This window comes from Lycorma delicatula, chromosome 7, assembly GCF_047948215.1.
Source record: "Lycorma delicatula isolate Av1 chromosome 7, ASM4794821v1, whole genome shotgun sequence".
Taxonomy (NCBI): domain Eukaryota; kingdom Metazoa; phylum Arthropoda; class Insecta; order Hemiptera; family Fulgoridae; genus Lycorma; species Lycorma delicatula.
Genome location: NC_134461.1, coordinates 97,541,046 through 97,567,710, shown reverse-complemented (window position 1 = coordinate 97,567,710; position 26,665 = coordinate 97,541,046). Strand labels below are relative to the sequence as shown.

The window sequence follows — 26,665 nt, the reverse complement described above, 5'->3', positions numbered from 1 at the left end:
AGTACGGCGTGAGGCCGCTTGCTTAAACTGTCGGAGTTGGGTCCTCTCGGCAGATGTCCCGAAGATGACTGTGTTCGGACACAGCCGCTCTCCCGAACAGTCTGCGCGCCTGCGCCACCCCCACCTCGGACACGGATTGAAATCTCGCATCAGATCGGAGAGTGGCGTTCCTGACGAACCACGGAGCTCCAAAGATCGTCCGCAACGCGATGTTTTGGACGGCCTCGATCTTCTTTTGAAGCGAGGAGCTCAACACTGCCCCCCATGCCGGGTAAGCATATGTTAGAATCGGCAGTACGTACAGCCGAAAAATGAGGAGCTTAGTTGCCAGTGGGTACGGGCTGGCACTGTTCAGCACTGGGTATAGCGAGGCTCTGGCGGCCTTAGCCCTCCGGGTCGCATAATTTACATGTTCGCCGAAGGTAAGCCGCCTGTCCAACACCACCCCCAGGTACTTAACTGTTTTCTCAAAAGGGATTTTCTCCCCTGAGATTTCCAGCTCTCTGGTCGGTTTTCGTGTCTTGCATGTGAACATCACGGCCACCGATTTTTCACCGTTGACCCTGATTCTCCACATGTCGAGCCACGGTTCCACTAAGTCCAGCTGCCTTTGGAGCCTCCGGACCGCGTAATCCACATTTGCGGATTCGTAGAAATATGCCGTGTCGTCTGCGTAAAGGGCCGTTTTGACCCCTTCCGACAGCGGCATATCGTTCACGTACAAAGTGTACAAGAACGGGGAAAGTACTGCTCCTTGGGGAACCCCAGCGGCTATTTCTCTGGTAGAGGAAATCGTTTCCCCTACGCGCACGACAAAATGTCGGTCTAGCAGATATGACCGCATCAGTCTGACATAGCGGTACGGGATCGCCGATCGCGCTAGCTTATAAAGCAGCCCGCTATGCCAAACTTTGTCAAAGGCCTTGGCCACATCCAGAAAAACGGCTGCAGTCACCCGTTTCCTGTTCAGGCCTCCGACAAGGTCGTCTATTATTTTTACCAGTTGGAGGGTGGTTGAGTGACCCTCCCTGAACCCAAATTGCTCGGGCCGCACTTCTCCCTCCATGTATCGCCTCAGTTTTTCGAGAAAAATCCTCTCGAACAACTTAGGCAATACCGGTAACAGGGAGATTGGCCTATAATTCCGTGGGAAAAGTAAACTTTTCCCCGGTTTGGGTAAACATACGACTTTGGCCGTTTTCCAACAATTCGGGAAATATCCAACGTACAAAATGGACGTGAATATCACCGAAATTGCTGTAATCACGGAGGCCGGTATGTTCCGGAATGCACGGGCGCTGATCCCGTCGACACCCGGGGCCTTGTCGGGGCTTGTGGCCTTAATGGCTGCGGAAACTTCCGCTTCAGTGACTTGGTCAATCTCTAGAGGGGCGTCCTCCACCTGTGAGAAATAATCTACAAGAAAGGATTCCACCTCGGTTGTGTGCTCGTCGTTCGGGGAGGGAGGGGGGTTTGGAGTGAACTGCTCCTCCAAGGTATCGGCGAATACCTCGGCCCTCTCCGCCTCCGAGTATGCAAGAAAACCTCGCTGCCCCACAACCGGATGGCGAGGCTTCTTCCCTTCTCGCAGTCTCCTGTTCAACCTGAACACCGAGGAGATGTCGTCAGAGACCGAGGCGAGGTATTCGTTCCACGAATCCTCTCGATGGCTTGTCAGCAGTTGTTTTACCCTGTCCGTTTGATTATAAAAGGCCCGCTTATCAGCGGGGGACAGGGTGATTCGATATCTCCTCCTCAGTCGTCGTTTCTCCGTTATGGCTTCGGAGATATGAGGAGGGAGGTCGTTTCGAACAACTGCTCGAGTTTTGGTCTGCATTTAGAAGTGAAAATTCCTAATGATGATATGCTTAGTGTTTTATTAAGATGCTATGCAGCAAAACAGTACAGTAAGAGAATTTTTTGTGTAAAGAACATCCAGAAACTTTGTACTTATGGACAACTGAAATATTATTAATAATTATTTAATGGAATTCTCTCCACAGAATTAGCAATCTTACATCTACCTTAGAAGTACAATGAATGTTTTTATCCATATTTATATTTTTACTGTCATCCATCGAGTCAATAGTTTTTCGCTAATGTAAAATTTCCAAGTCCTTTTAAATAAGTAGATGTCCGCCACAGATAAAAAAACTGTCCCAGCATTTGCCTGGATAGATCAAGAGAAACTGTGGTGAAACTTTGATGATCGCAACATCATAAAATGTACAATCTCTTAAAAATTAATAAAACTAATTAATGAGCAAGTAAAATTTGGATACACTTACCTTGATAAAATATGAAATGATAAAATAATTTTATATAAAAAATTTTTATTTAAAAATTATTCAAATTTGGTACTAAAAAGTAGTTTAATTATCTGTTAACAAATAATACCATAAGAGTAATTTATTTGACTTCAATGATTGAGGTAGTTTATATGTATCACTGTAGATTTAATGTTTTTAATTATTTTTTATAAAAATTCATTCAGAAGAAATAGATATCTCTGCAAAAGTAGTTAATGAGCTAACTGGAAAAGCAGTAAACAATAACAATTAATTTTGACAAAATAACTGTTTGTCTAATATCAATAATATTAAATATTAATTGTTAATTTTGTAAAAATTAAATATTTCAGGTTTGTTTTATTAATCCAGAATGTTCAGAAGGCTATAGACTACATTTTACATTATTTAAAAAACGAATTTTTCTGCTGATGCGTCACTTTTTAGAACTTATTAAAAAATACAATTTTAATTCAAAAAAAGCAATACTGGCAATACTCCCCATTCAAACACTTTGTGGTAAGTTTATTACTAATGTAATTCTACTGTTTGCATTAATTTATTGTTTGTTTATGCATTTCTATAGATTAGTTTATTATTATTTGCTGGAAATCAGACTTCGTAATAAAAAATATTAACTTTCTATACATGTAATTTAAAACTGTTAGACTCTGGACTCAATATAGTGATGATCTTTACAGTTGAGAAATATATTCAGGGAATTTTCCTTGGGTCCTTGATGATAGAATGCGTAAGGATGAATTCTTGCTAAGATGTGCAATTCTAGTAGAGAGATTTATTTCCTCTTGATTAAATTTTCCATGTCAAAAAGTGTTTTATATTTTAAAAACTACTCCTTCCAATTAAAAATTATAACAAACTAAAATTCGACAGAATTCATTTTACTTTTTTATATTCAGTTTTGGATTTTTTTTTTGTTGTTAAAATGAGATGTTAAATTAATGTTTATGAAATGAAATTTATAAACATGAGGTATTCAAAGTACAGAGTGCAGCATAAGAATCTGATGGTTTTTGTTTTTTTTATCTAAAATAAAATTTAATTATTAAACATATTTTAAAATTTATTTTTCTGATACAGTATGATTGGTATACATGCCATTTCTCATTTACATAAAAGTTATGAAAAAAAATCAAGTTTTAAGTTTTAAAAATTACATCAACAAAATGATATCCATTTTTCAACAGGGATTCTTCAAGCCTTTCATGAAACTCACAAAAATATGACAATGTCAGTTGCATTATGGTAGCAATTTCCTGGCTTATGGACTTCGTAAATTCATCCAAATTACAAGTTTGTTCATGTACGCTTGGATTTAGGAAACTTATACAGAAAAAATCATTTATGCTGAGATCCAAAAAATGAACAGACCAAGCAATGTTTCATGGTGAGAGATTAGGCAGCCATGAAACAGTTATTTGAAACAGATTCTGTTTCAAATAATCCATTGTAACTGTAACTGTGTGGGCAATTTCTCCATCTTGCTCTCAATTGCAAGCAATGCATCTTCAAAGTTCAGGCATTAGGAAATTTTAACATTACTTGCCTATGTACTTGATGTACTGGATATTGGTCTTCCCATTGGTTTATTTTTTAAAGCTGAACTTGTAGCTTTAAAGTTCTGCATCCGTAACAAATTGTATGAGATGGAACACAACCTCTTTGACCCATATTGAAGTGTTGAGTGTTGGTAAAGCAAGCTCTAAATAGTAACACAAAACTCAAGTAAGGATCAATACACACGATCCTCACCCAACCACAACTCCACTGCTAATAAAATAGTGCTATGAGAAAAGTTGGATCCACGCGATTGCTGCTCCATTCTCCACCAGCGCTGTCAGCTGCATGTTATTGAAATCTGTCAGGATCCCATCCCGAAAAAAAAAAACAGGAAAATATTAAAATTTTTTTTTTTATGAATTAAAATTAAATAGTTTTTTATTTTGCATTTATAGTGTAGGAGAAATTACAAGATCCAGTTTCATTTAATGCACACATAAGCCAGTAGGCTTATTGTGTAGCCACCAGATAGGAGTAGAATCCTGAAACAGCTCTACATGCCAAACTAAAAATGCCCAGCATTCTTAAAATGGACCTGGTACAATCTGATTAACACCCATAATATGGGGAGAAGGAATCAAATAAATACTGCAGTGCAATACATTATATAGATCAGGAATGGTTAAGTGTGCTCTACTCCATTAACAAAAAAACAAACTGTCCTTGTTCTTACATTGATGGAATGAGGAAGACCATGGTTAGACCTTGATCAGAGCAATGTAACAAAATAATACACTTAATAGATAAATAAAATAACTGAAAAAAATAAATTTACAATGCTAAATAAAAGTGGTTAAAATTCATATTAATAATTAAAAGTAATTTTTTTTTTGTGGGCAAAAAACGCCTGGGCGTTTTTACCGGAATTTTATTAATAAAAGGGTAAAATAACTCCAAAATAATAAAGCTTATAAGGTGTAAAAGTAATATTAATCATATAATAAAAATTTATTAAAACAAGTAAAGAAGGCAAAATAAAACTCAAAACTAATACCACATACGAAGTCGTTAAAATATAAAAGTTAAAATAATCGAATAAAGAAACTATATAAAACTTACCTAATTCCGATGGGTTGTGCAAAAGGGTCCCTCCCTGGATAGTAAAATTAAATACATAGAACTAAAAAAAACAAAATTGAAAGTAAAGAGTATTAAAAAAACTCTTCTAGCATAAAAATATATATGATAATATTAAATTTTTTGGAGTAACCTGGTACTATGCAAAAAGAGAAACATCCGGTCCAAAATTTCGTTATTATTGTACAAGATACCATGGATGTTTCTAGGCAGATTAAACTCACAACGCAACGCCGCATAACATACGCAGTCCACGAGAATGTGGTGCACAGTCATGCGACAGTCGCATCGTGAGCATAGAGGTGGGTCTTCTCCTGACATTAGGTATTCGTGTGTGATCCTCGTACGTCCTAACCATAAGCGGCAGAGGACCACTTCCTCACAACGAGATTTTCTGCAAGAGGAGCCCCATGGCAACACTGAATCTTTAATCCGTCGGAGTTTACTATCGAAGGTAGTCGCCCAGTCACTTTGCCACCTTGCTCGCAGTGATTGTTCTATACAATTGATAAAATCAAATGTAGTAACTCGGGTGGTGAAAGGAGGTTGAATACACGCTTCTTTGGCAGCATAATCTGCACTTTCTTTACCTAGAATCCCCACGTGGCTAGGGATCCAGCAAAACCTTACTTCTGTTTTGCAATTATGTAACTCAGCAATTGCATCATAAATGTCAATGATGACAGGATGTTTGGAATAAAAGTTTTCTAACGCCTGGAAAGCACTATACGAGTCACTACAAATAAGAATGTTTCTATATTTAGGGCTAACGATATTTAGAGCCCCATTTATAGCGAGTAGTTCTGCGGTGAACACACTCATAATACCGGGTAGGCCAAACATATAAGTCCTTTCATTGACAACAAAAGCACAACCAATGGTACCGTCTTGTTTCGACCCATCAGTCCCAGATGCAGTGTATATCACTGCATCTGGGTTCGTCTTGGTGAGAATATACTGAAACATTTGCCGGAAAACAGTAGGTGGTGTTGATTGTTTATCGTATGTTGTAAGGTCAAATGTAAAATTTATTAGGTTTATTCTCCACGGAGGATATGAGAATGGACATGATGGAAAGAACGAGGGAGTGTCAACATTTATATGCTGCAGCAGATGCCGGGTACAGACACCCACAGGCGCAGTACAGCCTGGACGCTCCTCATACTTCCTTAAATTAGGATTCCTAAGAACTGGGTCAAAAGCCGGGTGATTTGGCTGTCCTTTGAGATGGGCAAAATAAGATAACAAAAGCTGATCTCGTCTATCCCAAAGTGATGGCTCCCCACAGAGTAAGCTTGCACTAGGGCTTGATCTAAACGCACCTGTGGCAAGCCGAAGAAACGCATGATGTACACCGTCCAGCATTTTAAGCACGGTTCGACAAGCTGAAGAGTAGGTGACACAACCATAATATAAACGGGAACGAACAAGGGAATAGTAAAAACATAACATACATGACCGATCGCCACCCCAATTGGTGTTACTAAGGACCCGCATCATATCTAAAAGTTTGGAACATTTTGTCCTCAATTCCTTCATATGTTTGACCCAAGTAAGACGACTATCAAAAAGCAAACCTAGAAACTTGACGTAAGGAGAGACAGCAATAAGCTTTCTGTTCAGAAAAACCCACGGAATAGAAGGGTTCCGTAGCCGAGAAAAGACTACACGTTTGGTTTTGTCGGGTGAAAATGTGAAACCAGTAGTTCTTGACCAAGCCTCAAGGTGAAATATAGTGTTCTGTATCAGTCGTTCCGCAGTGGGTCTTGAGCAGCTCGCAACGTAAATAACAAAATTGTCTACAAATAGAGAACATGAGCCTGTGCACCATCGGTAATGCTGTTTATGGCCACAGAAAACAAGGTGGCACTTAATACACTACCTTGAGGTACTTCATTTTTCGAGACGACACTGTCTGAAACTGAATCATCTACACCAACACGAAATGTTCGGTGATTTAAGAATCCCCGGATAAAAGGAAGCATATTGCCATTGATTCCCCACCTCCTAAGGGTTTTAAGAATGCCACGCCGCCAGGCTGTGTCGTATGCCTTTTTTTATATCGAAGAAGATAGCAACGAGGTGTTGGTGGTTCAGGAAGGCGTTTTGTATGGCTGTCTCCATTGACACTAAATGGTCAATGGAAGATCTTCCTTGTCAGAAACCACACTGTTCCGAAGAAAGAAAGCCATGTTTCTCCAAGTACCATGCAAGCCTGCAGTTTACCATTCTCTCCATTATTTTGCACAACACGCTTGTTAAAGAAATAGGGCGGTAGCTTGAGGAATCGGTTTTGTCTTTACTAGGCTTTAGTACTGGTATAACAAACGCTTCTGACCAGCCGGGCGGAAAGACTTGTTTGGAGAAAAAACATTGTAAATATTTAAAAGATGTTGTAGTGCTGAGTTAGGAAGATGTGAAAGTATACAAGGCAAACGTTGTCTGGTCCAGGGGAAGTGTCATGTGAGTTCTTAAGTGCGTGCAACAATTCTTTAAATAAGAATGGAGTGTTCAATCCACCAATATTTAACGCCAATATTTCCATCTGTGCTTTGTACCTCTGAAAGTCGTTACTATATGAAGTGAGATATGCATTTGCATATTAAGCCCATTTTCACCAATTATTGCATATTTTCGCTATATTTGCAATACTTTTCGGTAGGGTACCTAGTTAATAAATGAAATTGTATGTTGCAGCCGGTCAAACCTATTAGCCACATGGCTCTTAGAGTGCACTTAGCAGCCAAGTGACTATGGTTTTGGTAGGATAATATATTATGAGGCCAAATAAAGTACAGACCCACACAAGACAAAGACGGACAATACCATTCTGCATCACGCACACCTGCTGCAGCACTCCTACCACTAGGCAATTAAATTACACAAGTTTTTGTTGATGCGTTTAATGCATTGATTTAGTTTTTCATTTATTTGAGCAAAGTTTAATGTTTACCATGCCTCCCCCAAAAAAGTATCTCTTTGAAGATAGCTGACTATCCTGGAACATTTACATACGACGGAAATGTTTTATACTATCGAGTTTGCAAGGAAAATATTTTGTATACAAAAAAGTTTCAAATAGACCAGCATGTCAAGACAAGTCTTCATATCGCAGGATTGCAAAAGACCCACGAGAACAACTTATAAAAGCAGCAAGTAGCAGTGATTTCACTTCCAAAGGTAAACAAAAAAACTACTTTAGCATGGATTTATGTGAAGCATTGTTTACAAGTAATATTTCTCTTCACTAAACTTACAAATCTTACCTTCAAAGATTTTCTGCGAAAGTATTGCTTGAATCAAAATATACCAGATGAATCAACATTGCATAAAGATTACATACCAATAATTTACCTACACGTTCTGGAAGAAATACATGATGTACTCAAGATAGCATTATTTGGATATCAGCTGACGAAACTACCGACAGTTGTGGCCATTACATTACGAATTTAATTGTTGGTGCATTAAAACTAGACCCTTCTTCCTATATAGTGGCCTACAAAGACCTTGAAAAGACAAATCATTCTATGATCACCAGATTTGTGAATGAACGTATTAAAAAAATATTTCCTAAATCTTCTGCAGATGAAAGAATGTTTATATTTCTCTCAGACGCTGTTTCCTATATGATCAATCCAGCCAAAACCCTCCAAGTATTTTATCCCAATTTGATTTATGTTATGTGCTTTGTTCATGGAGTAGATTGATTCCCTAAAGAAGTACGATCCACATTTGGGAATGTAAATAAACTGATTTCATCAACAAAGAAAGTGTTTCTTAAGGCACCTGCTCGCAGTAAGGCCTATAAATAAAAACTGCCAAATGTGCCTTTACCTCCCGAACCAGTGGTAATTCGAAGGTGAATTGGATTGAAGCTGTACTGTTTTACAATGAACATTTCGAGGCCATCAAAGGTGTAGTAAATGACTTTGATAATGCAGAGGCTATGGCAGTTTGTCAGTCCAAGGAAGCATTTAACAATTCTAGTGTAAAAAAAAAAAACATAGCTGTGATTAGCACTCATTTTCCCCACATACTTGTGAGCATTAAAAAACTTGAAATGCAACTGAATCTATTCTGTTAATGAATAAAATCCGCCAAATGAACTCCGCATTACAAGAGGTATTCCCATGTAAATTTAAAGAAAAATTTGAAAACGTTTTGAACAATAACGCAGGCTTTGAATCTTTGTGTCAAATTGACAGTTTTATTAGTGGGACGAGTGAACTTTTGTCAGAAATAATATGTGCTAACGTAGCACTCAAATTCAAATACTGCCCAGTTACCTCAGTGGATGTGAAACAATCCTTTTCCATTTATAAAAATATTTTGAGTGATCGAAGACACAATCTTACTACCGAACATTTGGAACAGCACCTGATGGTTTATGTTTCCAAAGGAACAAAATGTTAAATAATTTTTAATTATCGAATTTATCGATATGTTATTCGACTACTTACTAATTGTATGCCGATTTTGAAATAAAAAAACCAAAAATTACTATTTTTTATTATTTAAAGTTGTATATTTTTACACTTTTCGTTCATATTTTAAGCATTCTTCATGCATATTTCAAGAGTTTTATGTTGCATATAATACGGTCTCTATTTATAACCGTTTATAACCTTTATATTCAAGAGATAGCTTTGATTATAAAAAGAAAAAGATGTTTGATATGTAATATGATTATGCTTAATTAACATTACAATAATTTTGCCAGAAACAACAAACTAAACTTGAGAATAATGTTGTCAGTGTCCATATAATGAAATGAATTGTAACTAGAAATGACATGGGATGTTAATTCACTGGGGAGACACAAGTCCAATCAAACCTGCTTCTTATTGCAGTATATTTACAAATAATTAAAATTTGTTTATACAATACTTTAGAGATACTAAAAAAGGCATTTTGGGAGAAATTTGCTAAACTTCTTGCATATGAAGGTAAAATATATCACAGTGAGAATTGATCAAAATATATTTGGAATTGTACTGTGAAATTGGTACCATAGTGATGATAAAATTAGAATTCTACTCCCAATTCTAGTAAAGCACACAGTGTTGTCTTGCAGCACAATCTATAGTACATATTTTAAAACCTGACAAATAACTACAGTAACTGTAATGTAGAACACAATTAGAATCTTCCAAAAAAAAACTCAAGGATAATCACTATTAAAAAATGACATATCATATAGGCAGTAACCAAACTGTGATAGTGGCATATACTACATTACTTTTTTCATTATACCATAATTAAGGTGACAGAAATCAAAAAGCACTCCTTATCAAAACTTTTTTTTTAACTATAAGGAATACAGTAATCACTACCAGAATCAATCACTCATGGTCATAGTCATGAATTTTGACCATTTTAGTACAATCTTATAGATGTTTACTCTTATTATTTATTTATTTAACAAAAAGTCTTGAATGCATTGCTGTTTGCCCAAACTTGATGGACAAAATACACTTTGAATGACTAGATGAGTATTGTGGATTATTACTCAGTAATACTTTTTACAAGTACTCCATTAAAAATGACTAATAAAATTCTGGAGATACCTTACTAAAATGATTGTAGTAGACTAATTTATTTACTAATTAATCATAATAATTTACTTAACAGCACAAAAATTTATAACTCGCAAACTATTAATAAATATGAAATTAGAATAAAACTGATAACTAATAGAATAGTACAGGATGCATAACAAAACTTCCTTAAAATGTATTATTTTTTTTTTTAATAGGATTTTATTAATTATTAAGGGTTATTATTTAAAAACAAAAATTGTTAATATCAGACAATAAACAAAAATCCTCACTGTTCTTAAAAAATTTAATTAGATTTATACTTTGCATAAAGATCACTTTTTAAAACATTTAAAACCTTGTAAGATTTAATGTGCCAGGAAATAATTTATTAGTCATTAAAGATTATTAAAAAAAGAAATTGTAATCTTAAAAAATGACAAAAAAATTATAATTCCTCAAAAAAAAAAAAATAGAATTGGTATTAAAAATATGAGTTTTTAAGATATCTTGTTTGCTCATTTATACAGGTAGAGATGCCTTTAGCACAAGTTTTAATCTAATGGAATGCAAAGTTGGCAGGAGTCTATTACTCCCTACTTTATCGCAGAACCTGGACAGAGTCCCTTGCTGCTGGATCATTCTAATCGGGCTTGTTTTTAAAAGGGTTATTTTTTAATCTCGGATCTAATTTTTCAAGTTTTGTCTATTATTATTTTAGTGAATTTAAGACGGATTTAATTGCATTCCAATCCGTTGTTAAACCAGCGTTATCGAACCCATTTCATGGGCCGACCGCGGAAGGCTAGGCTTATAAAGCCTGTCCTCCCGACGTAATTCCCCTTCAGACCGTCCACTGAAGTCCTTTCGGTGCTAACTCTTTAATAGGCTAGCAGGAATACGCCACAACGGGGCACTAGCTATAAGGAGGGAGCAATGCGTCCCCTTTTCCGGAGGAGTCGCAATTGCTGGGATATTTTGTCTTACTGTAAGTTTTTTTTTTTTAAATTTAGACCGCGTTTTTGTTTTATGCGCGACTTACCGTGTTTGACGTCTTCAAACTATATAACTCGCGAAAACTTTTCACTCGCGACCCCGGAAACGCGTCTGACGCACTATTCCGTTTATGGCTCATGCGATATGGAGGCCCCTAAGCCTGGTTTGTCGATTTTCGGCTACCGCACCGCACCATCACGGTGGTTCGTCCAGTACGGCGTGAGGCCGCTTCCTTACAACTGTCGGAGTTGGGTCCTCTCGGCAGATGTCCCGAAGATGACTGTGTTCGGACACAGCCGCTCTCCCGAACAGTCTGCGCGCCTGCGCCACCCCCACCTCGGACACGGATTGAAATCTCGCATCAGATCGGAGAGTGGCGTTCCTGACGAACCACGGAGCTCCAAAGATCGTCCGCAACGCGATGTTTTGGACGGCCTCGATCTTCTTTTGAAGCGAGGAGCTCAACACTGCCCTCCATGCCGGGTAAGCATATGTTAGAATCGGCAGTACGTACAGCCGAAAAATGAGGAGCTTAGTTGCCAGTGGGTACGGGCTGGCACTGTTCAGCACTGGGTATAGCGAGGCTCTGGCGGCCTTAGCCCTCCGGGTCGCATAATTTACATGTTCGCCGAAGGTAAGCCGCCTGTCCAACACCACCCCCAGGTACTTAACTGTTTTCTCAAAAGGGATTTTCTCCCCTGAGATTTCCAGCTCTCTGGTCGGTTTTCGTGTCTTGCATGTGAACATCACGGCCACCGATTTTTCACCGTTGACCCTGATTCTCCACATGTCGAGCCACGGTTCCACTAAGTCCAGCTGCCTTTGGAGCCTCCGGACTGCGTAATCCACATTTGCGGATTCGTAGAAATATGCCGTGTCGTCTGCATAAAGGGCCGTTTTGACCCCTTCCGACAGCGGCATATCGTTCACGTACAAAGTGTACAAGAACGGGGAATGTACTGCTCCTTGGGGAACCCCAGCGGCTATTTCTCTGGTGGAGGAAATCGTTTCCCCTACGCGCACGACAAAATGTCGGTCTAGCAGATATGACCGCATCAGTCTGACATAGCGGTAGGGGATCGCCGGTCGCGCTAGCTTATAAAGCAGCCCGCTATGCCAAACTTTGTCAAAGGCCTTGGCCACATCCAGAAAAACGGCTGCAGTCACCCGTTTCCTGTTCAGGCCTCCGACAAGGTCGTCTATTATTTTTACCAGTTGGAGGGTGGTTGAGTGACCCTCCCTGAACCCAAATTGCTCGGGCCGCACTTCTCCCTCCATGTATCGCCTCAGTTTTTCGAGAAAAATCCTCTCGAACAACTTAGGCAATACCGGTAACAGGGAGATTGGCCTATAATTCCGTGGGAAAAGTAAACTTTTCCCCGGTTTGGGTAAACATACGACTTTGGCCGTTTTCCAACAATTCGGGAAATATCCAACGTACAAAATGGACGTGAATATCACCGAAATTGCTGTAATCACGGAGGCCGGTATGTTCCGGAATGCACGGGCGCTGATCCCGTCGACACCCGGGGCCTTGTCGGGGCTTGTGGCCTTAATGGCTGCGGAAACTTCCGCTTCAGTGACTTGGTCAATCTCTAGAGGGGCGTCCTCCACCTGTGAGAAATAATCTACAAGAAAGGATTCCACCTCGGTTGTGTGCTCGTCGTTCGGGGAGGGAGGGGGGTTTGGAGTGAACTGCTCCTCCAAGGTATCGGCGAATACCTCGGCCCTCTCCGCCTCCGAGTATGCAAGAAAACCTCGCTGCCCCACAACCGGATGGCGAGGCTTCTTCCCTTCTCGCAGTCTCCTGTTCAACCTGAACACCGAGGAGATGTCGTCAGAGACCGAGGCGAGGTATTCGTTCCACGAATCCTCTCGATGGCTTGTCAGCAGTTGTTTTACCCTGTCCGTTTGATTATAAAAGGCCCGCTTATCAGCGGGGGACAGGGTGATTCGATATCTCCTCCTCAGTCGTCGTTTCTCCGTTATGGCTTCGGAGATATGAGGAGCGAGGTCGTTTCGAACAACTGCTCGAGTTTTGGCCGATGAGCTGCCTGCCAGGGCCTCGGTCATTGACGACGTGACGCGCCCGACAGTGTCGTCGATTTCCTCCGGGGTGTTCAGGAGCTCAGGATTTACCGGCCTGTACTCCCGCTGGAGGGTCTCGTAGAACCTTTTCCAGTTGACTGACCTTCGGGATATAGGCGGGGGATCTTGGCCACCCCCTGCCTGACCTAGTTCCAACAGGACAGGGGAATGGTCCGAGCTGAGGTCTTCTATCGTTTCAATCATGAATGGGAGAGTACCCCCCTTCATGACTGCGATATCCAGCTCGTCAGGCCTAGATCTGCCTGAGCGATGCACGAACGTGGGCACCTCAGGGCCTACGACGACCAAGCGGCGGGCTCTCGCCCTTTCGTACAGCAATCTGCCATTCGGATTTGTCAGAATGCTGTTCCATGACACGTGTTTGGCATTGAGGTCGCCCATGAGTATCACGGGCCCATCCCAATTTTCCAGCACGGCATCCAGATCTGCGCCGGTTACCGCGTCGTTCGGCTTGCTATAAGCCGAAACCAGCCGATACACCGTGCCCAGATGCTCCACATGCACACACGTTTGCTCCATCACGTTTGTATGAAGAACAACGCGCGTATGCATGTAGCGTCTGTGGATTAAAACCGCAGTTTCACCAGAGGTGCGAGATCCGGGTCGAACTGGCCTATCCGTCCTATATGTAAAATAGTTCCGAAGGGTCAGTTGCTTGTTTGGGTTCAAGCACGTCTCAGACAACAGTATCACGTCTATCAGTAGATCCTCGGCCAGACGGCATAGTTCCTCCGTCCGGCCTACTACTGAGTTGGCGTTCCACTGCAAGAGTCTGAGGGTGGGCCTAACCATACCTGGACAGTACAGCCATGAGGCACTCTATTAAGGACTGAATACAGTCCTTGAGAGATTTTGCCTGGAGCAGGCGTGGCAAAACCATCATGATATCTGGCAGGATATCCTTCACTGTCATCTGCGACAGGAAGTCCATGCCAGTGGTCTCCAGCGGGGTAGCCGGTTTCGGATTGCCGCTGGGGGTGCCTTTTGGCGCGGCCGCCCTTTTGGCGGGGCGCGGGGCCACAGGGGCCGCGGTGTTTTTAACAGCCTGCTTGGCCTTCTCAGCCGGAGCAGGCTTTGCCTTTCCCGTCGAGGAAGGCTTGGCCTTCTTCGCCGGGGCCGGCTTTGTCGCCGCCTTTTGTTTCACCACCTTCTTGGTGGTTGCCGCCGGTTTTGGCTTGGCGGGTGTTGGGGAGGGTACCTCCCCTTTTTTCACGACCGCTTTGGCCACGGGTGCCGGCACCTCCGGTTTGGGGACTGTTTTTCCCCCACCGGCAACACGGGCTCAGTTGCGGCCGTCCAAAGTCGCGGGCTTTTTAAGTCCCTTGACTTTGTTTGTCTGCTCCTTATAATAGGGGCAGCCCCTGTAATTGGCCGGATGTGGCCCCTTACAGTTGACGCATGAGGCTGGTTCCTCACGCGGCTTGACGCAGGCAGAAGTTTCGTGGTTTCCACCACACTTTACGCATTGCTGGGCCCTCTGGCAGTAATTGGACGAGTGTCCAAATTTCTGGCATCTGTGGCACTGGGGTGGCCCCCCTCGTGACACAAATGCAGTCACTGCGACCTTGCAGTAAAAAATACTGCCAAGGTCATAAATGGCCCGGGCCAAAGGGGTCCTCTTAAGGGCCACTAGGCAGGTCGGGGTTTCCCGACCGTCCCTTGTGAGGAGCTTCTTAACCGAAACCACCTCATAGCCAAGGGAGGTCAGTTCCTCCCTTACTTCCTCCGGGGCAGCCCCATAGGGGATCCCCCGTATAACCACCTTCAGCTCCCTGTCCTTCGGGAGCTGAAAGGAGTGAAAGGCGATTCCCTTCGAGTGCAGAAAACTCTGCACCGCCCGGTAATCCGCCTCGCTGCCCAGCTGCAGCCTTATCGAGAGCCCGGTGCTTTTAGCCACCAGGCGCCCCCCAATCCTCGACTTTATGTCCCTCGCCAATGCTGGCCACTCTTTCGGGCAGTCCAGCATTATCGGCGGGATTTTCTCCCGCCTGACGGTAGCAGGCTGTGATGGGGCCCCATCATCAGCCTGCGAGTTGGCGGCTGCTGCAGCCCGCTACGGGTTCCGCCTCCATAGGAGGCGCGGAGTCCCGGCGTTTCTGGCGCTTCCTAGCGCCAGACCCGCTTTCCTCTCCACCGACGGACAGTTCCGTGGTGGGAGAACGGGGTGGAGGAGGCCTTATTTTTCCTTCCATTGAGGAAAATAAGGAAGAAAAATTTTAAAATTAAAATTAAACTTAATTTACACTTGCTGTAAAATAAAATCACTGACAAGAAAATCAATTAAAAAATAAAATTATTTTAAAAGTAGCACAATAGTCCTATAATAATAGGCTATTTACTTAATGTATTCACAATGACTACAAGAGTTCACTTTACATTATTAGAAATATTGAATAGATAAAAGTAAAATTAAGAAAAGGATTATCCTTTTCTTAATGTGACTGGCCTGTAATCCAGGCAGCTGGCCGCCCGGCTGATGTCCTAGCAGACCCCTCTCACATTGTCTGGCGACGCAGGTAGAAGAACTGTTGAACACCTGGCAGGACTGGTTACAACTCACAATCACAGAGCACAATAAGACACAACCTTTCACTACAAGAGCCAAGGATGGAATTTTTAATCTAAATGTCAGTAGGATTGATGAACTAATATTTAGAAATAACAGCAGTCTCAAAAATTGTGTTTTACATATTAACCCCTGAATTATCTTAGCAACAAAATATGTTAAATATTGACATTTTTTATAATTTATGTAATATAATTTATGTTCATATCTAGAATGTATTTTTCATATTACTTTGCAGATAATAGGTATTTCTACGAGTTAGTAGTATCATCGAATCATGCATATATAAAGTATGTTATCAATGAAAAACTTAATCAAGCTCTCAAAAGTGAAAAAGGTTAGTTATATAATCATTTACCAAGATGTTTGTTAGATTGGAATCTCATTTTATTATATTACATAATAGTTTTTCAGTATTATTATTTTTGGTTTTTTTAATTATTAGTACAATTAGGTTAGTTAGCAAAACTGATCTTGGTGAAGTGGTAGCATCTCGGCCTTTCATCCAGAGGTCCTGGGTCAAATCACAGTTAGGCATGCCATTTTTCTAATGCTATAAAATTTACATTTTCATTACCTTGCACAAGCTTTGAGCTTGTGGTAAATTAATTCATCATGCTCTAATAAAAAAATACAGTTTTGAAATAAATCAAGAAATAGAATTTTGTTATTCTACAGATTGATATTGTTTCTCTGAAATACATTTTATGATTTCATCTATTGCACTTTTAATTGCATCTACTAGAACATTATAGCAAAGTTCACTTTTTTCTTTTTTTAAAAAAAAGGGAACAGTTTTACAACAAAACTGTGAAGAAATCTTTGATGTCACTTTATTTGCATTTGTCGACGAATTCTTAGAACTTCATCATCTAAGAAGTCTTTTGGTTTGCATGAAACTCTATCAAAAGTAGGAAGGAATAGGGGCTGGACTTTACAGAGATTATATTACAGGGCCCATCTTCTTTAAAAAGATTAGTAGTGATTATTTTTCAGTAATAAAAGCCATAGCTTAACTCATGGAAGTGATTAGTTATGCTTAATTCCACCAAAATGGTGCCATACTTCCATAACTGATCAGACAGAGACATTCTTATAACATTTATAAGACTCAATTTAAGGATGTCTATTCCTCTATTCCCTTTGATTACTGGGTCTAAACTTACTGCATTATTTTCTGTAGAACTCAGCAAATCAAAGGGCCTAAAAAAATAAGCAAACTTAAAAAAAATTAATTCTTAGATACAAAGCATTCTAAAGTGTTAGAAAATTACAATTAGTGTATTGATTCTAGTTTTGAAAAGGCTATATTGATTATGTAATTGTAAAAGTATGTTATTACGGTAATAATTTGTAATAGTAATAATTTTAAAATGTTCATTTCAATTAATAAATAAGTAAAGCTTCTTGCATGGCTCTGATGAATAAAAATGTGAAATATGTTAATCACTACATGAGACTGAGTCTTCAACCTTATTCAAAAGCCTCTGTCTAAGAAAATGTACTATCATTATTTTATTTTTTTTTTTTTTTTTTTTTTTTTTAGTAAAACTTAATACATAATAACATTATTGTTGTGTTCATTTTTATAATTTCAGATATTTGAGGGAATTTTAAAGAATTAGGACCAGAAATCTATTTTGCTGTTCTAGATGCCAATCTTATATATGTTAGTTCTGTTTTATTTATTTAAGTCAAAGTAGATTTCAATGGATAACTTGTGTGTGTATGATTTTTTTTAATGTTACAGTCCTTTATCCAGTTATTGACCTACTGAGACGTGTACACAAACTGAAACTCTTAAACTCTTCTTCTGAAATTGTATGTTGATATAGACTCTTCCATCTAATTTACTATATTTCTCTCACCTTGACTTGTTTGAATTTTTGTGGTGTTCCTATTATTTTTGAGTTATAGTTTCTACACATATGTACCTCAAAAACTAGACATGACCTGTTTTGTTTTTTCACTAAATGAACACACACAATAGAGTGTGTTCTAAGTTTTTGTGTAAGCTACTTAAGAATATATTTTTTTTTATTATTAGTATATTATGATTAACAGCAAGAAATGGCCCAGCACTAGGGTATTTCTTTGAAAACTCAATGAAATAGTGTAAAAACAATCTTTATGAAATGTTAATTTATAATATTTTACTCGCTAATCCTTTAACTTAGATCATTACAGCAATATTTAGATAACTGAATCTAATTTTGACTTTTTCTGAACCATAACTTGTCAATGTCTTCTTGCATCATGAAGGGTTTTTTTTGTTAGATTTCATTTCTTTTTGTTGTGATTTATGTTACGCTCACCCAATCTGAAAAGAATGTATAAATTATGTAAAATGATTTATGACTTAAATATTTAAAGAGATATGAAAAAAATGGCTATCATTTTTTTTATATAATTTTGTAGCCCAGAGATAAAGGACATTACATCCATTTTTGTCGAAAATGGGTTTATGAGTGAATCATATAGTATTTTTTGTGCTCTTCCAATAGTATATAATGCTATATCCAGTTGTGTGGATAATAACAGAGATAGCTACTTTTACAATTACTACAAGTACAAATTTTATTGAGGTAAATAAGTCCAGATATCATTATATACCTCTTAAAATAATTCTGTATCCTGGAGGTAAAGGACACCATCTCCATTTTTACAATTTTACAGTAGAGAGTGTGAAATTTTGAATTTCACTTTACTAATTTTCTTTGCTCATCACCATCCTTCCATCATAACCCTTTCTACTAAAATACCTTATTAAGAAATTAAGCCTCTGTATATGTAAAATTAATTATTACTAAAAAATTACTGAATTACAATAGAATGAAATTTTTAGGTTTACTGGGATTCAAGAAAGGGTCACAATTTTAAAAGACAATTCATTGTGTCCTACATTGAAGTAAGACCAAAAGGAAGATCTAGAGGTATGGATGGTACGAAACCAAAAGAAAATTTTTAAGCCCCGATTTAAATTTAGAGAAATTGTATTCATTGTATCAAGAATTCTGTGCTGAAAATAAATAGGTAAAGAAAAAGTAGCTTTTCTTTACTATGATATATTCTTGACTATGTAAGATATATTCAGCAAAAATTTCTACTTGTCATTTAAGCAGCACAAACAGATACCTGTGATTCATATCTAGCAAAATTAAAGGTGGATTAACTTCATATGGAAAAAAATCTATTCAAAGTAATTATGAATTGTACCTTAAGGAATAACATAAACAGTTTGAACAAAAAAGTAGTGATACTCAAGATTTGAAGAACAGCCTAACAGTAAAAGTTTTGACAGCTGATTTACAAAAATGTTTACCAACACCAGTGTTAACAAAGTTTCTACTACAGGAAGTTGTGGACATTTAACTTCACAATTTATGATTCTAGACCAAATTCATTCTGTATGATGTAGGATGAAACTAAGATAGGATGTGGTGGGAATGAAATAGCTTCTTAACATTATAAAATGGGCTGAACAAAACACATTCCCCGTTCAGAAATTGAAGAAATAGTATTAGGCTCATACAATTGCTGTGTCCAGAACAAAAATTTGGCTATTGTTTTGTGTTTTTCTACATTTTACACTGAAATCCACAGATAAAGTGTATTAGTCTTAAATTCTTGTGAAAAGACCATTCGTATATGGAAGCGAACAATGTCCATGCACTCATAGAACGAAACAAGAAGAAAATAATGAGTTACAGATATTGGCAATATCTGGTTTGCCATTATTCAAAAAAGGAACATGCTTGCAATATGGAGTTACATGATTGCAAGAATTTTAAATCACTGTATGGTAAGACATCTCCATTTATTTACAGGAAACTTTTTAATAAGCAGCCAATACTCCTGTCACAATTTGTTCACATTAAAGTTCAGCAAGAAAATATTGGTGAATTATTTTATAAATATGAACTGATGTTGACGAAGAATTTCTTTCAGTTACTTTACAAAGAAATTTGAGAAAGAATTGCATCAAGTTTCCAAATGTAGTTGATGTCATTAGAATCTATTCAAAACCGATATCACTATTTAAATACAAAGACCTCTTAACTCTAATTAAGTATTTACCATTAGAGTGTCATCTGTTTTATCAAAACAATGTAACTGCAGTGAAGTAAATGATTTCCCTGAAGGTGAAAGTGATGAAGACTAGAGGAACTAATTATTTTTAATGAAAGATTTAGTTTAGAGTATTAGTTTTATTAAGAAATTGTATGAATATGTTGTAGATTTTCTACTATTTAATAATTTTGAATTTTTTTGTGAATTTTTATCATACAGTAGATAATATTACTATTGAAGAAATTATTATATTTTTTTTAGTTCTTAGTAAATTTTTTTTGAGTGTCTGTAACAATAATATTTTGTTGTTATACTTTTTTGTATGAGCAAAATAATTTTATAATACAAGTCTTTTAATTACCTTTTTCTTTTCGTTGTAAGAGTGTTAACAATATCGCACAATCATTCAATTGCACAATTTATTTGCCTCTTGGATGAAACAATCAGGAGATTGTGTTGCACTGATCTTATCTTTTATGAATGGTATTTTTTAATAAAATATTTTTTGCAAACTAAAACGTAATTTTCATCAAACTTACTGCTTTTCTTTCGTAAATGACTGGACATGTTAGAATTCATTTAAAAAAATGTTAAGTACTTACATGGAAGTATAAGACATCATGTCCAGTTTTTTTTAATGTAAAAGAAAAATTAATAAATATGCAGTACCATCTATTAAAGTAGACCTAAATGAGTTATTTTAATAGAAAATGTTATGATGGAAGGATGATGATGATGAGCAAAAGAAATTAGAAAAAGCCAATTTCTAAACTTCAAACTGCTCTATTGTAAAACTTTAAAATGAAAATGGTGTCCTTTACATCTGGGCTACAGAATTATAAACATTTTATCTTTCAGTATAAAGGAATACCTACCTCTACTTAAAACATACAAAAAAATCATTGTTCAAACTAAATTTTGCCGTTTAGGCTACTAAAAGAAGTTGAATGATCTAAAACAACCAAATAATTTTCAAACTTTATATCTCAAGATGTAATGAACCAGTTTTAAGGACATAGATTTGTATTACTCACCCATTTAAGGTGGCCTTATAGGGAGGATATTTACCGTTTTAGAAGCTTAAGCAAAGACTGGTATCTGAAAATCAACTTTTCTCATATTTACCAAAACATATAAAGTGCGGCGTTCAAGGACGTTATAAAACAGAGTCGTACATGTAAGTGTATGACTTGAAATATCTGTAAAACTGATATTCCAGTATCTGCATTATTAAAATATCCTAGATTATACTTATTTCATCTGAAGCATTCACAAATGTTTTCCAACTTTCAGAGTAAATAGAAATTTAATAAAACTTTCCAACCATCTGATATGCAACCTCTGGTCATACTGACATATTTTTTTCATTGCCTCTTAAATACTGTTTAATATGTTGTATGTATGACAGTCATGCTTTATTGTAATTAAAAGTATTTATATATTTCCCCCTTTTTTTAATGTAGCAGGTGTCCAAGAATTATCTGAGCTTTGATGTTGAGTAAGTAATTTATTTATTAAGATACAAAAATGGGATGTGAATTTAAAAAAAATATAACTAAAGTTTTTTTTACCTGTAAGTAAAGACATTCAATTTGTGCATCTTTAGTGATTCACAAAATATCCAACCAGTAATCAATTTCATGCCATGTTCATTGTAACATATCCACATCAAGTTCAAATGCGTTAACAATCCTTTCCTTAAGGTTATCAATATTCTCTAAATGAGTTTTGTGTGTATTATCCTTGATGAAACCCAACAGGAAAAACTCACATGGAGTTATATTCAGTGATCAGGGTGGCCAAACGAATCATCACCTCCAACACAGTAATTTGGGAATGTGTTGAGGGATTCACACACTAATAAACCCCAATGTGGTGGTGCTCAATCTTGTTGGAATATGATTTTGGGTTGTAACTCTTCAAGCTTAGGATAACAAACCCTTTTAACAAGTCATAGATATTCGGGTTAACTGTCGTTTCTGCAAATAAAAAAGATCCAATCGTGAAGTAGTTTGCACCAAACATTAATTTTTGGGCTATCTATAATACTACAGTCAAGTGTAACATGTAGGTTTCTGATCCCCATATTTGGACATTCAGTGTTCACTTTTCCAGACGCTGGAATTCATCTAAGAACATAACTTTCTTAAGGTAACAATCATCATTTTCAATTCTTTCAATCACTTCCAAAGCAAATTCCTTTCTAGCAGTATGATCTTTGGGGTAATGTGCTGCAATATTAGTCATTTATAAGGATGCAATTTTAATTGTTACTTGAAAACATCATCCATGACAGATTGCAGAAGATTTAACTTGCCCGCTCCACTCAGAGTTGACTTGCCAGGGCTATGAACATAAGACTAACAAACGGTCTACATTTTTTCATCTGATGTTTTAGGCTTGTCTGCATCTTCTTATTCAACACTGTCAGTTTCTTTAAATTTATCATATAATGAACGAATATTTGTTCTAGAGAATGGTTCTAAGGTGGATAGAGTTCTAAAATTGCGTCAAACTTGGGTATTTGATTTTGTTTCAATAAAACACTCTACACATTATCCTTTCGTCTGTGGATTCATGGCAACTGATGTATGTGGTTACATATGCAATCACAGTGCTATCTAGTATTTGCCGAGGGAAACTTTATGAGTTACCTGTTAAAGAGCCCAACCATTCATTAATAGGACTGTTACTTTTTACTTCCTTGTACGAAGTAAAGGAAGTATTGTGGTTATGAAAAATTTCGGTTTCCAGATGTCAACCTAAATATCCATTTTGACCATCCCTTAATCCATTTTGACTAGTTTCTGCATGACATCTGTATGTACGTATTTCATGTAACTCAAAAACAATTAGCCATAGAATGTTGAAATTTTGGATTTAGGAGTGTTGTAACATCTAATTGTGCCCTCCCCTTTTGATTACAATCGACAACCAAAAGTGTCCAAAAAAGCCCAAAATCCAAAAACAAATTGGATTTTGGCACTTTTTCTTAACTGAATAAGTGTTCATTGAGAGCTTTTCAACGAAATTTTATAAGTGATACTTATTTTCATTGCCTACAGAGTTATAGCCAAATAAAATTTTAATTACTGAAATATTTGGATCTTTGGAGAAGGCACATCAGTTCGAATCAGACTTTGTTTCCTTTTTTTTTAATTTAAATATATTGATTTACTACTACAGTAATGAGAACAAAAATTGTGTTACATAAAATTACTTATGAAAAGTCATTTAGTTTCACTGATATTCCTATCTTTCAGTTTCTACATTTCAAAATTAGATTAAAATCTTTAATATAAGCTGGTACCAAAATTTAAAACCAAACAGGCAACACTTTGTATGTTATAATGCTAAAGCATTCAATGTTGTGTTGTTTATTGATTTCAAAATAATTGTTTAGTGTTTTTGTCTATCTTAAACAACATTTTAATAAATGATTCATAGGAAAAAAGATTACTTTGAAAGATATTCAGAAATTAATGTGTAATAAAAAAATTCTCCCCAAAATTTTGTTCAATATTTTTCAGCCAAAAACAGTCAACTTTACTTTTTTTTTCAGTTACCATATTAGACTTCTACAAATACATTGTTAATTTTTTTTTTAATAAAATCTGTATGAGTGCCAGATATTTTACTAATTTCTTCTGAATTTATTACTTTCTACAAACCACCTATCAAAACAGCAATTGCGCCACAGAGGATGGATTTAATCTAACTGACGCCGGGCATCAATAATGGGCCACAAAGCAGAATAACCAAATCCCATGTATTACTCAAAGGCCGCCGGGTTTTGACTTGCCACATAAGACATGGTCAATGCTAAACAGAATATGAACCCAGCATGTTAGGTGGGCCTATTTCCTGTATAAATGGGGTAAAACACTGATGCCCCTTTGTGAGTGTGGTGAAAATCAAACTGTTAGACATTTCACAGATGTTTGCCCGAGGACAGCTTATGAAGGGAATCCTGAAGATTTCCTGATGGCGAATCCAGAAGCAGTAACATATATTAGTTTGTTAAATCTTTGTTTGTAATTTTGACTGAAATTGGCGTTGTGTTTACGCTAAATAAATAAATTACTTTCTACAGTGTAATGGCGGTGGCACTTTCTGTTGCAGTGTCTTGTTAGTTAGTTAAAAAAAAAAATATATATATATATAAAATCTAGCTGGTACATAATTGAAGATGTGAAGTAAATTTAGTTTTGAGGGTAAATTATATGTTTTTTGTTTATATTTTTTACCTGTTTAAAATTACAAGTGGTTGATATTTGATACATATTCGGAATGTGAAAAGCATTTTTAGCTTGAAAAGCTGATTTTATTAAAACTGTGTGTAAATCTGTTATTAAAATTACTAACATGTAAAGCTGAAATATCTGTATATCAAATAATCTCCTTCTCCTTTGAGTTTTTTTAAAAAACCCCAAGAGGATAATATTAATCTTGAAAAGTTATATGTAGCAAATCGGCTACCTAAAGCATCCAAAATAAATGTCAAAGGTCATTTCTTTTTTGAAAATTTAATTATCATTCAGTTGTCTGTAAACCATTTTTTATTAAAAATATGAAGGGAATGTCCATAATTGTAAGAAATTTATGAAAGTTAAGAAAAAAATTTTTCACTTCAGTTTATGATATTTAGTATTAGTTTATTTTAAGAGTTTACATTGTGATCTGAGAAAGCATTCAAGAAATTTATACATACATTCAAAAGTTATTTTTGGAAATTCATGGTTGCCATGAAATCCATTCTTTACTTTATAGATTACTTACAAACTACTATTGAAAAGTAGCATTTCATGCTTGCTTTCTTAGTTTCTTGATTATTTACGAATACAGTTTTATTTGATTATTATTAATTTCTAACATCTTTTTGTTTGTTTCAGTATGATTTTGAAATGTGAAATTTCTATTTGTAATCATTGCCTGGATAGTGAATATGATTGTGTGTGTATATATATATATTTCTTTTTCTAATATATTTATTTTTTTTATTAATTAATTTTTATTTGTACCCTCTTCATACATTTTAATAAAATATTAATTTTATATTTTATAAAAAGCTTACTGTGCACAACCAAGGAAACTAACTTACCTCCTTGGATGTATCTTCCTTGCTAGTTTGGATATACCTCTAATGAGATCCAGACAAGTAGAATAAAAGTAGATCCCAAAGATAAAATTATTTCATAATATAGATCAATATTTCATTTTTAAGAATGACATTTTTAGGGAATGATGATTAACTTTATCATAAGCTACGATCCATAGTACATAGATGCCATTGAAAGGTCCATGCCCAGCAACAAAAAAATAGATCTTTTTTAATTCTCTCCTACCCTGTCACATTTATAAATTAATATTTTTGTTCTCTGAATAATGAATAAAGTCTTGAGACTTGTGATATTTCAGGATTTTATTATAAAACATGTTCACTACCTTTGGCTGTAGAGGTATTTTACTGAGAAACAAGTCAGATTATTTTTTCAAGAGAGGAGTATTATAAATTTTCATTTAACTTGCCAGTTTCTTTCTCTGTATAAACACTTAGTATCTCAGCTTAATTTTAATTCATACGTATGAGGTCTATAAATAAAGTATTGAGACTGGTTCAGGAAAACTTTTTATTTACAATCAAATTATACATGGACTCTATCACATTCAAAATAGTTCCCTTGGAAAGCCATACAATGCTTCAAGTAGTTTTCCCACACTTCATAGCAGTGTTTTTTTAAAGTTGGTTACAGGAACAAGTACAGGGACTCAAAGTCAGGTAAAATAAGGTGATTGAAGAACTACAGGATTGTTTTTCTTTGCCAAAAACTCATTAATTGATAGTACAGTGTGACAAGGTGCATTGTCATGATGCAGCATCCAGTTATTTTTGATGGCTGTTCTGATGTGGGCAACTCTTTTCTGCAGTCTTTTAAAAATTTCTCAGTAAACATATTGATTTACAGTCTTGACCTGTAGGCAAAAACTTATGGACAATGCTATCGAAGAAATAAATTAGCATGGTTTTGATTACTCATTTTTTGGAATGTAGTGAGTTTGAAGTGTGCTACTCCTTGCTCGCTCAACATTGTCGTCACTTTTTGTTGTTAACAGTCTCACATAGCATGGATCATCCGCAACTGATTCCCGGCCATTTGAAAATGCTTTAAACCACTTAAAACCTTGGGCTCTTGACAGAGCATCATCTCCATACATCCTTTTCAATTTTGAAAAAGTTTCAGTAGCATTCTCACAGAGTTTAACACAAAACTTGATTGCACAATGCTGCTCATAATTAGTATCACTCATTTTTATAACGCACAACAAAAACACGTTTCACAAAAAGTTTGTTTACGTCTCGTGGCAACAATAGACTAAAAATATTAATTCCTAATATAAATCAGCTGTTCATATAAGCAAATGTTTACTAGTAACTT

The 26,665-nt window shown here is 36.7% G+C and overlaps 1 protein-coding gene across 6 annotated transcripts in view; it reads left to right on the top strand.

The window, feature by feature from the left end:
- LOC142327411 (cap-specific mRNA (nucleoside-2'-O-)-methyltransferase 2-like) overlaps window positions 1-25,232 on the top strand; it is a 91,464-nt gene extending 66,232 nt beyond the window's left edge. For 2 of the 6 annotated variants that reach the window (XM_075370447.1, XM_075370446.1), the window contains exons 12-15: window positions 2,642-2,807; window positions 16,396-16,494; window positions 17,908-17,978; window positions 25,121-25,232. In XM_075370447.1, the coding sequence (XP_075226562.1) occupies window positions 2,642-2,807; window positions 16,396-16,494; window positions 17,908-17,978; window positions 25,121-25,138 (354 nt within the window). In that variant the 3' untranslated portion in view covers window positions 25,139-25,232. Of the gene's footprint in view, window positions 1-2,641; window positions 2,808-16,395; window positions 16,495-17,755; window positions 17,827-17,907; window positions 17,979-19,002; window positions 19,091-25,120 lie in introns of all 6 variants that reach the window. The other 4 variants (XR_012756981.1, XR_012756982.1, XM_075370449.1 and 1 more) reach the window with 4 other exon arrangements.
- The last annotated feature ends 1,433 nt before the right edge of the window (window positions 25,233-26,665 follow it).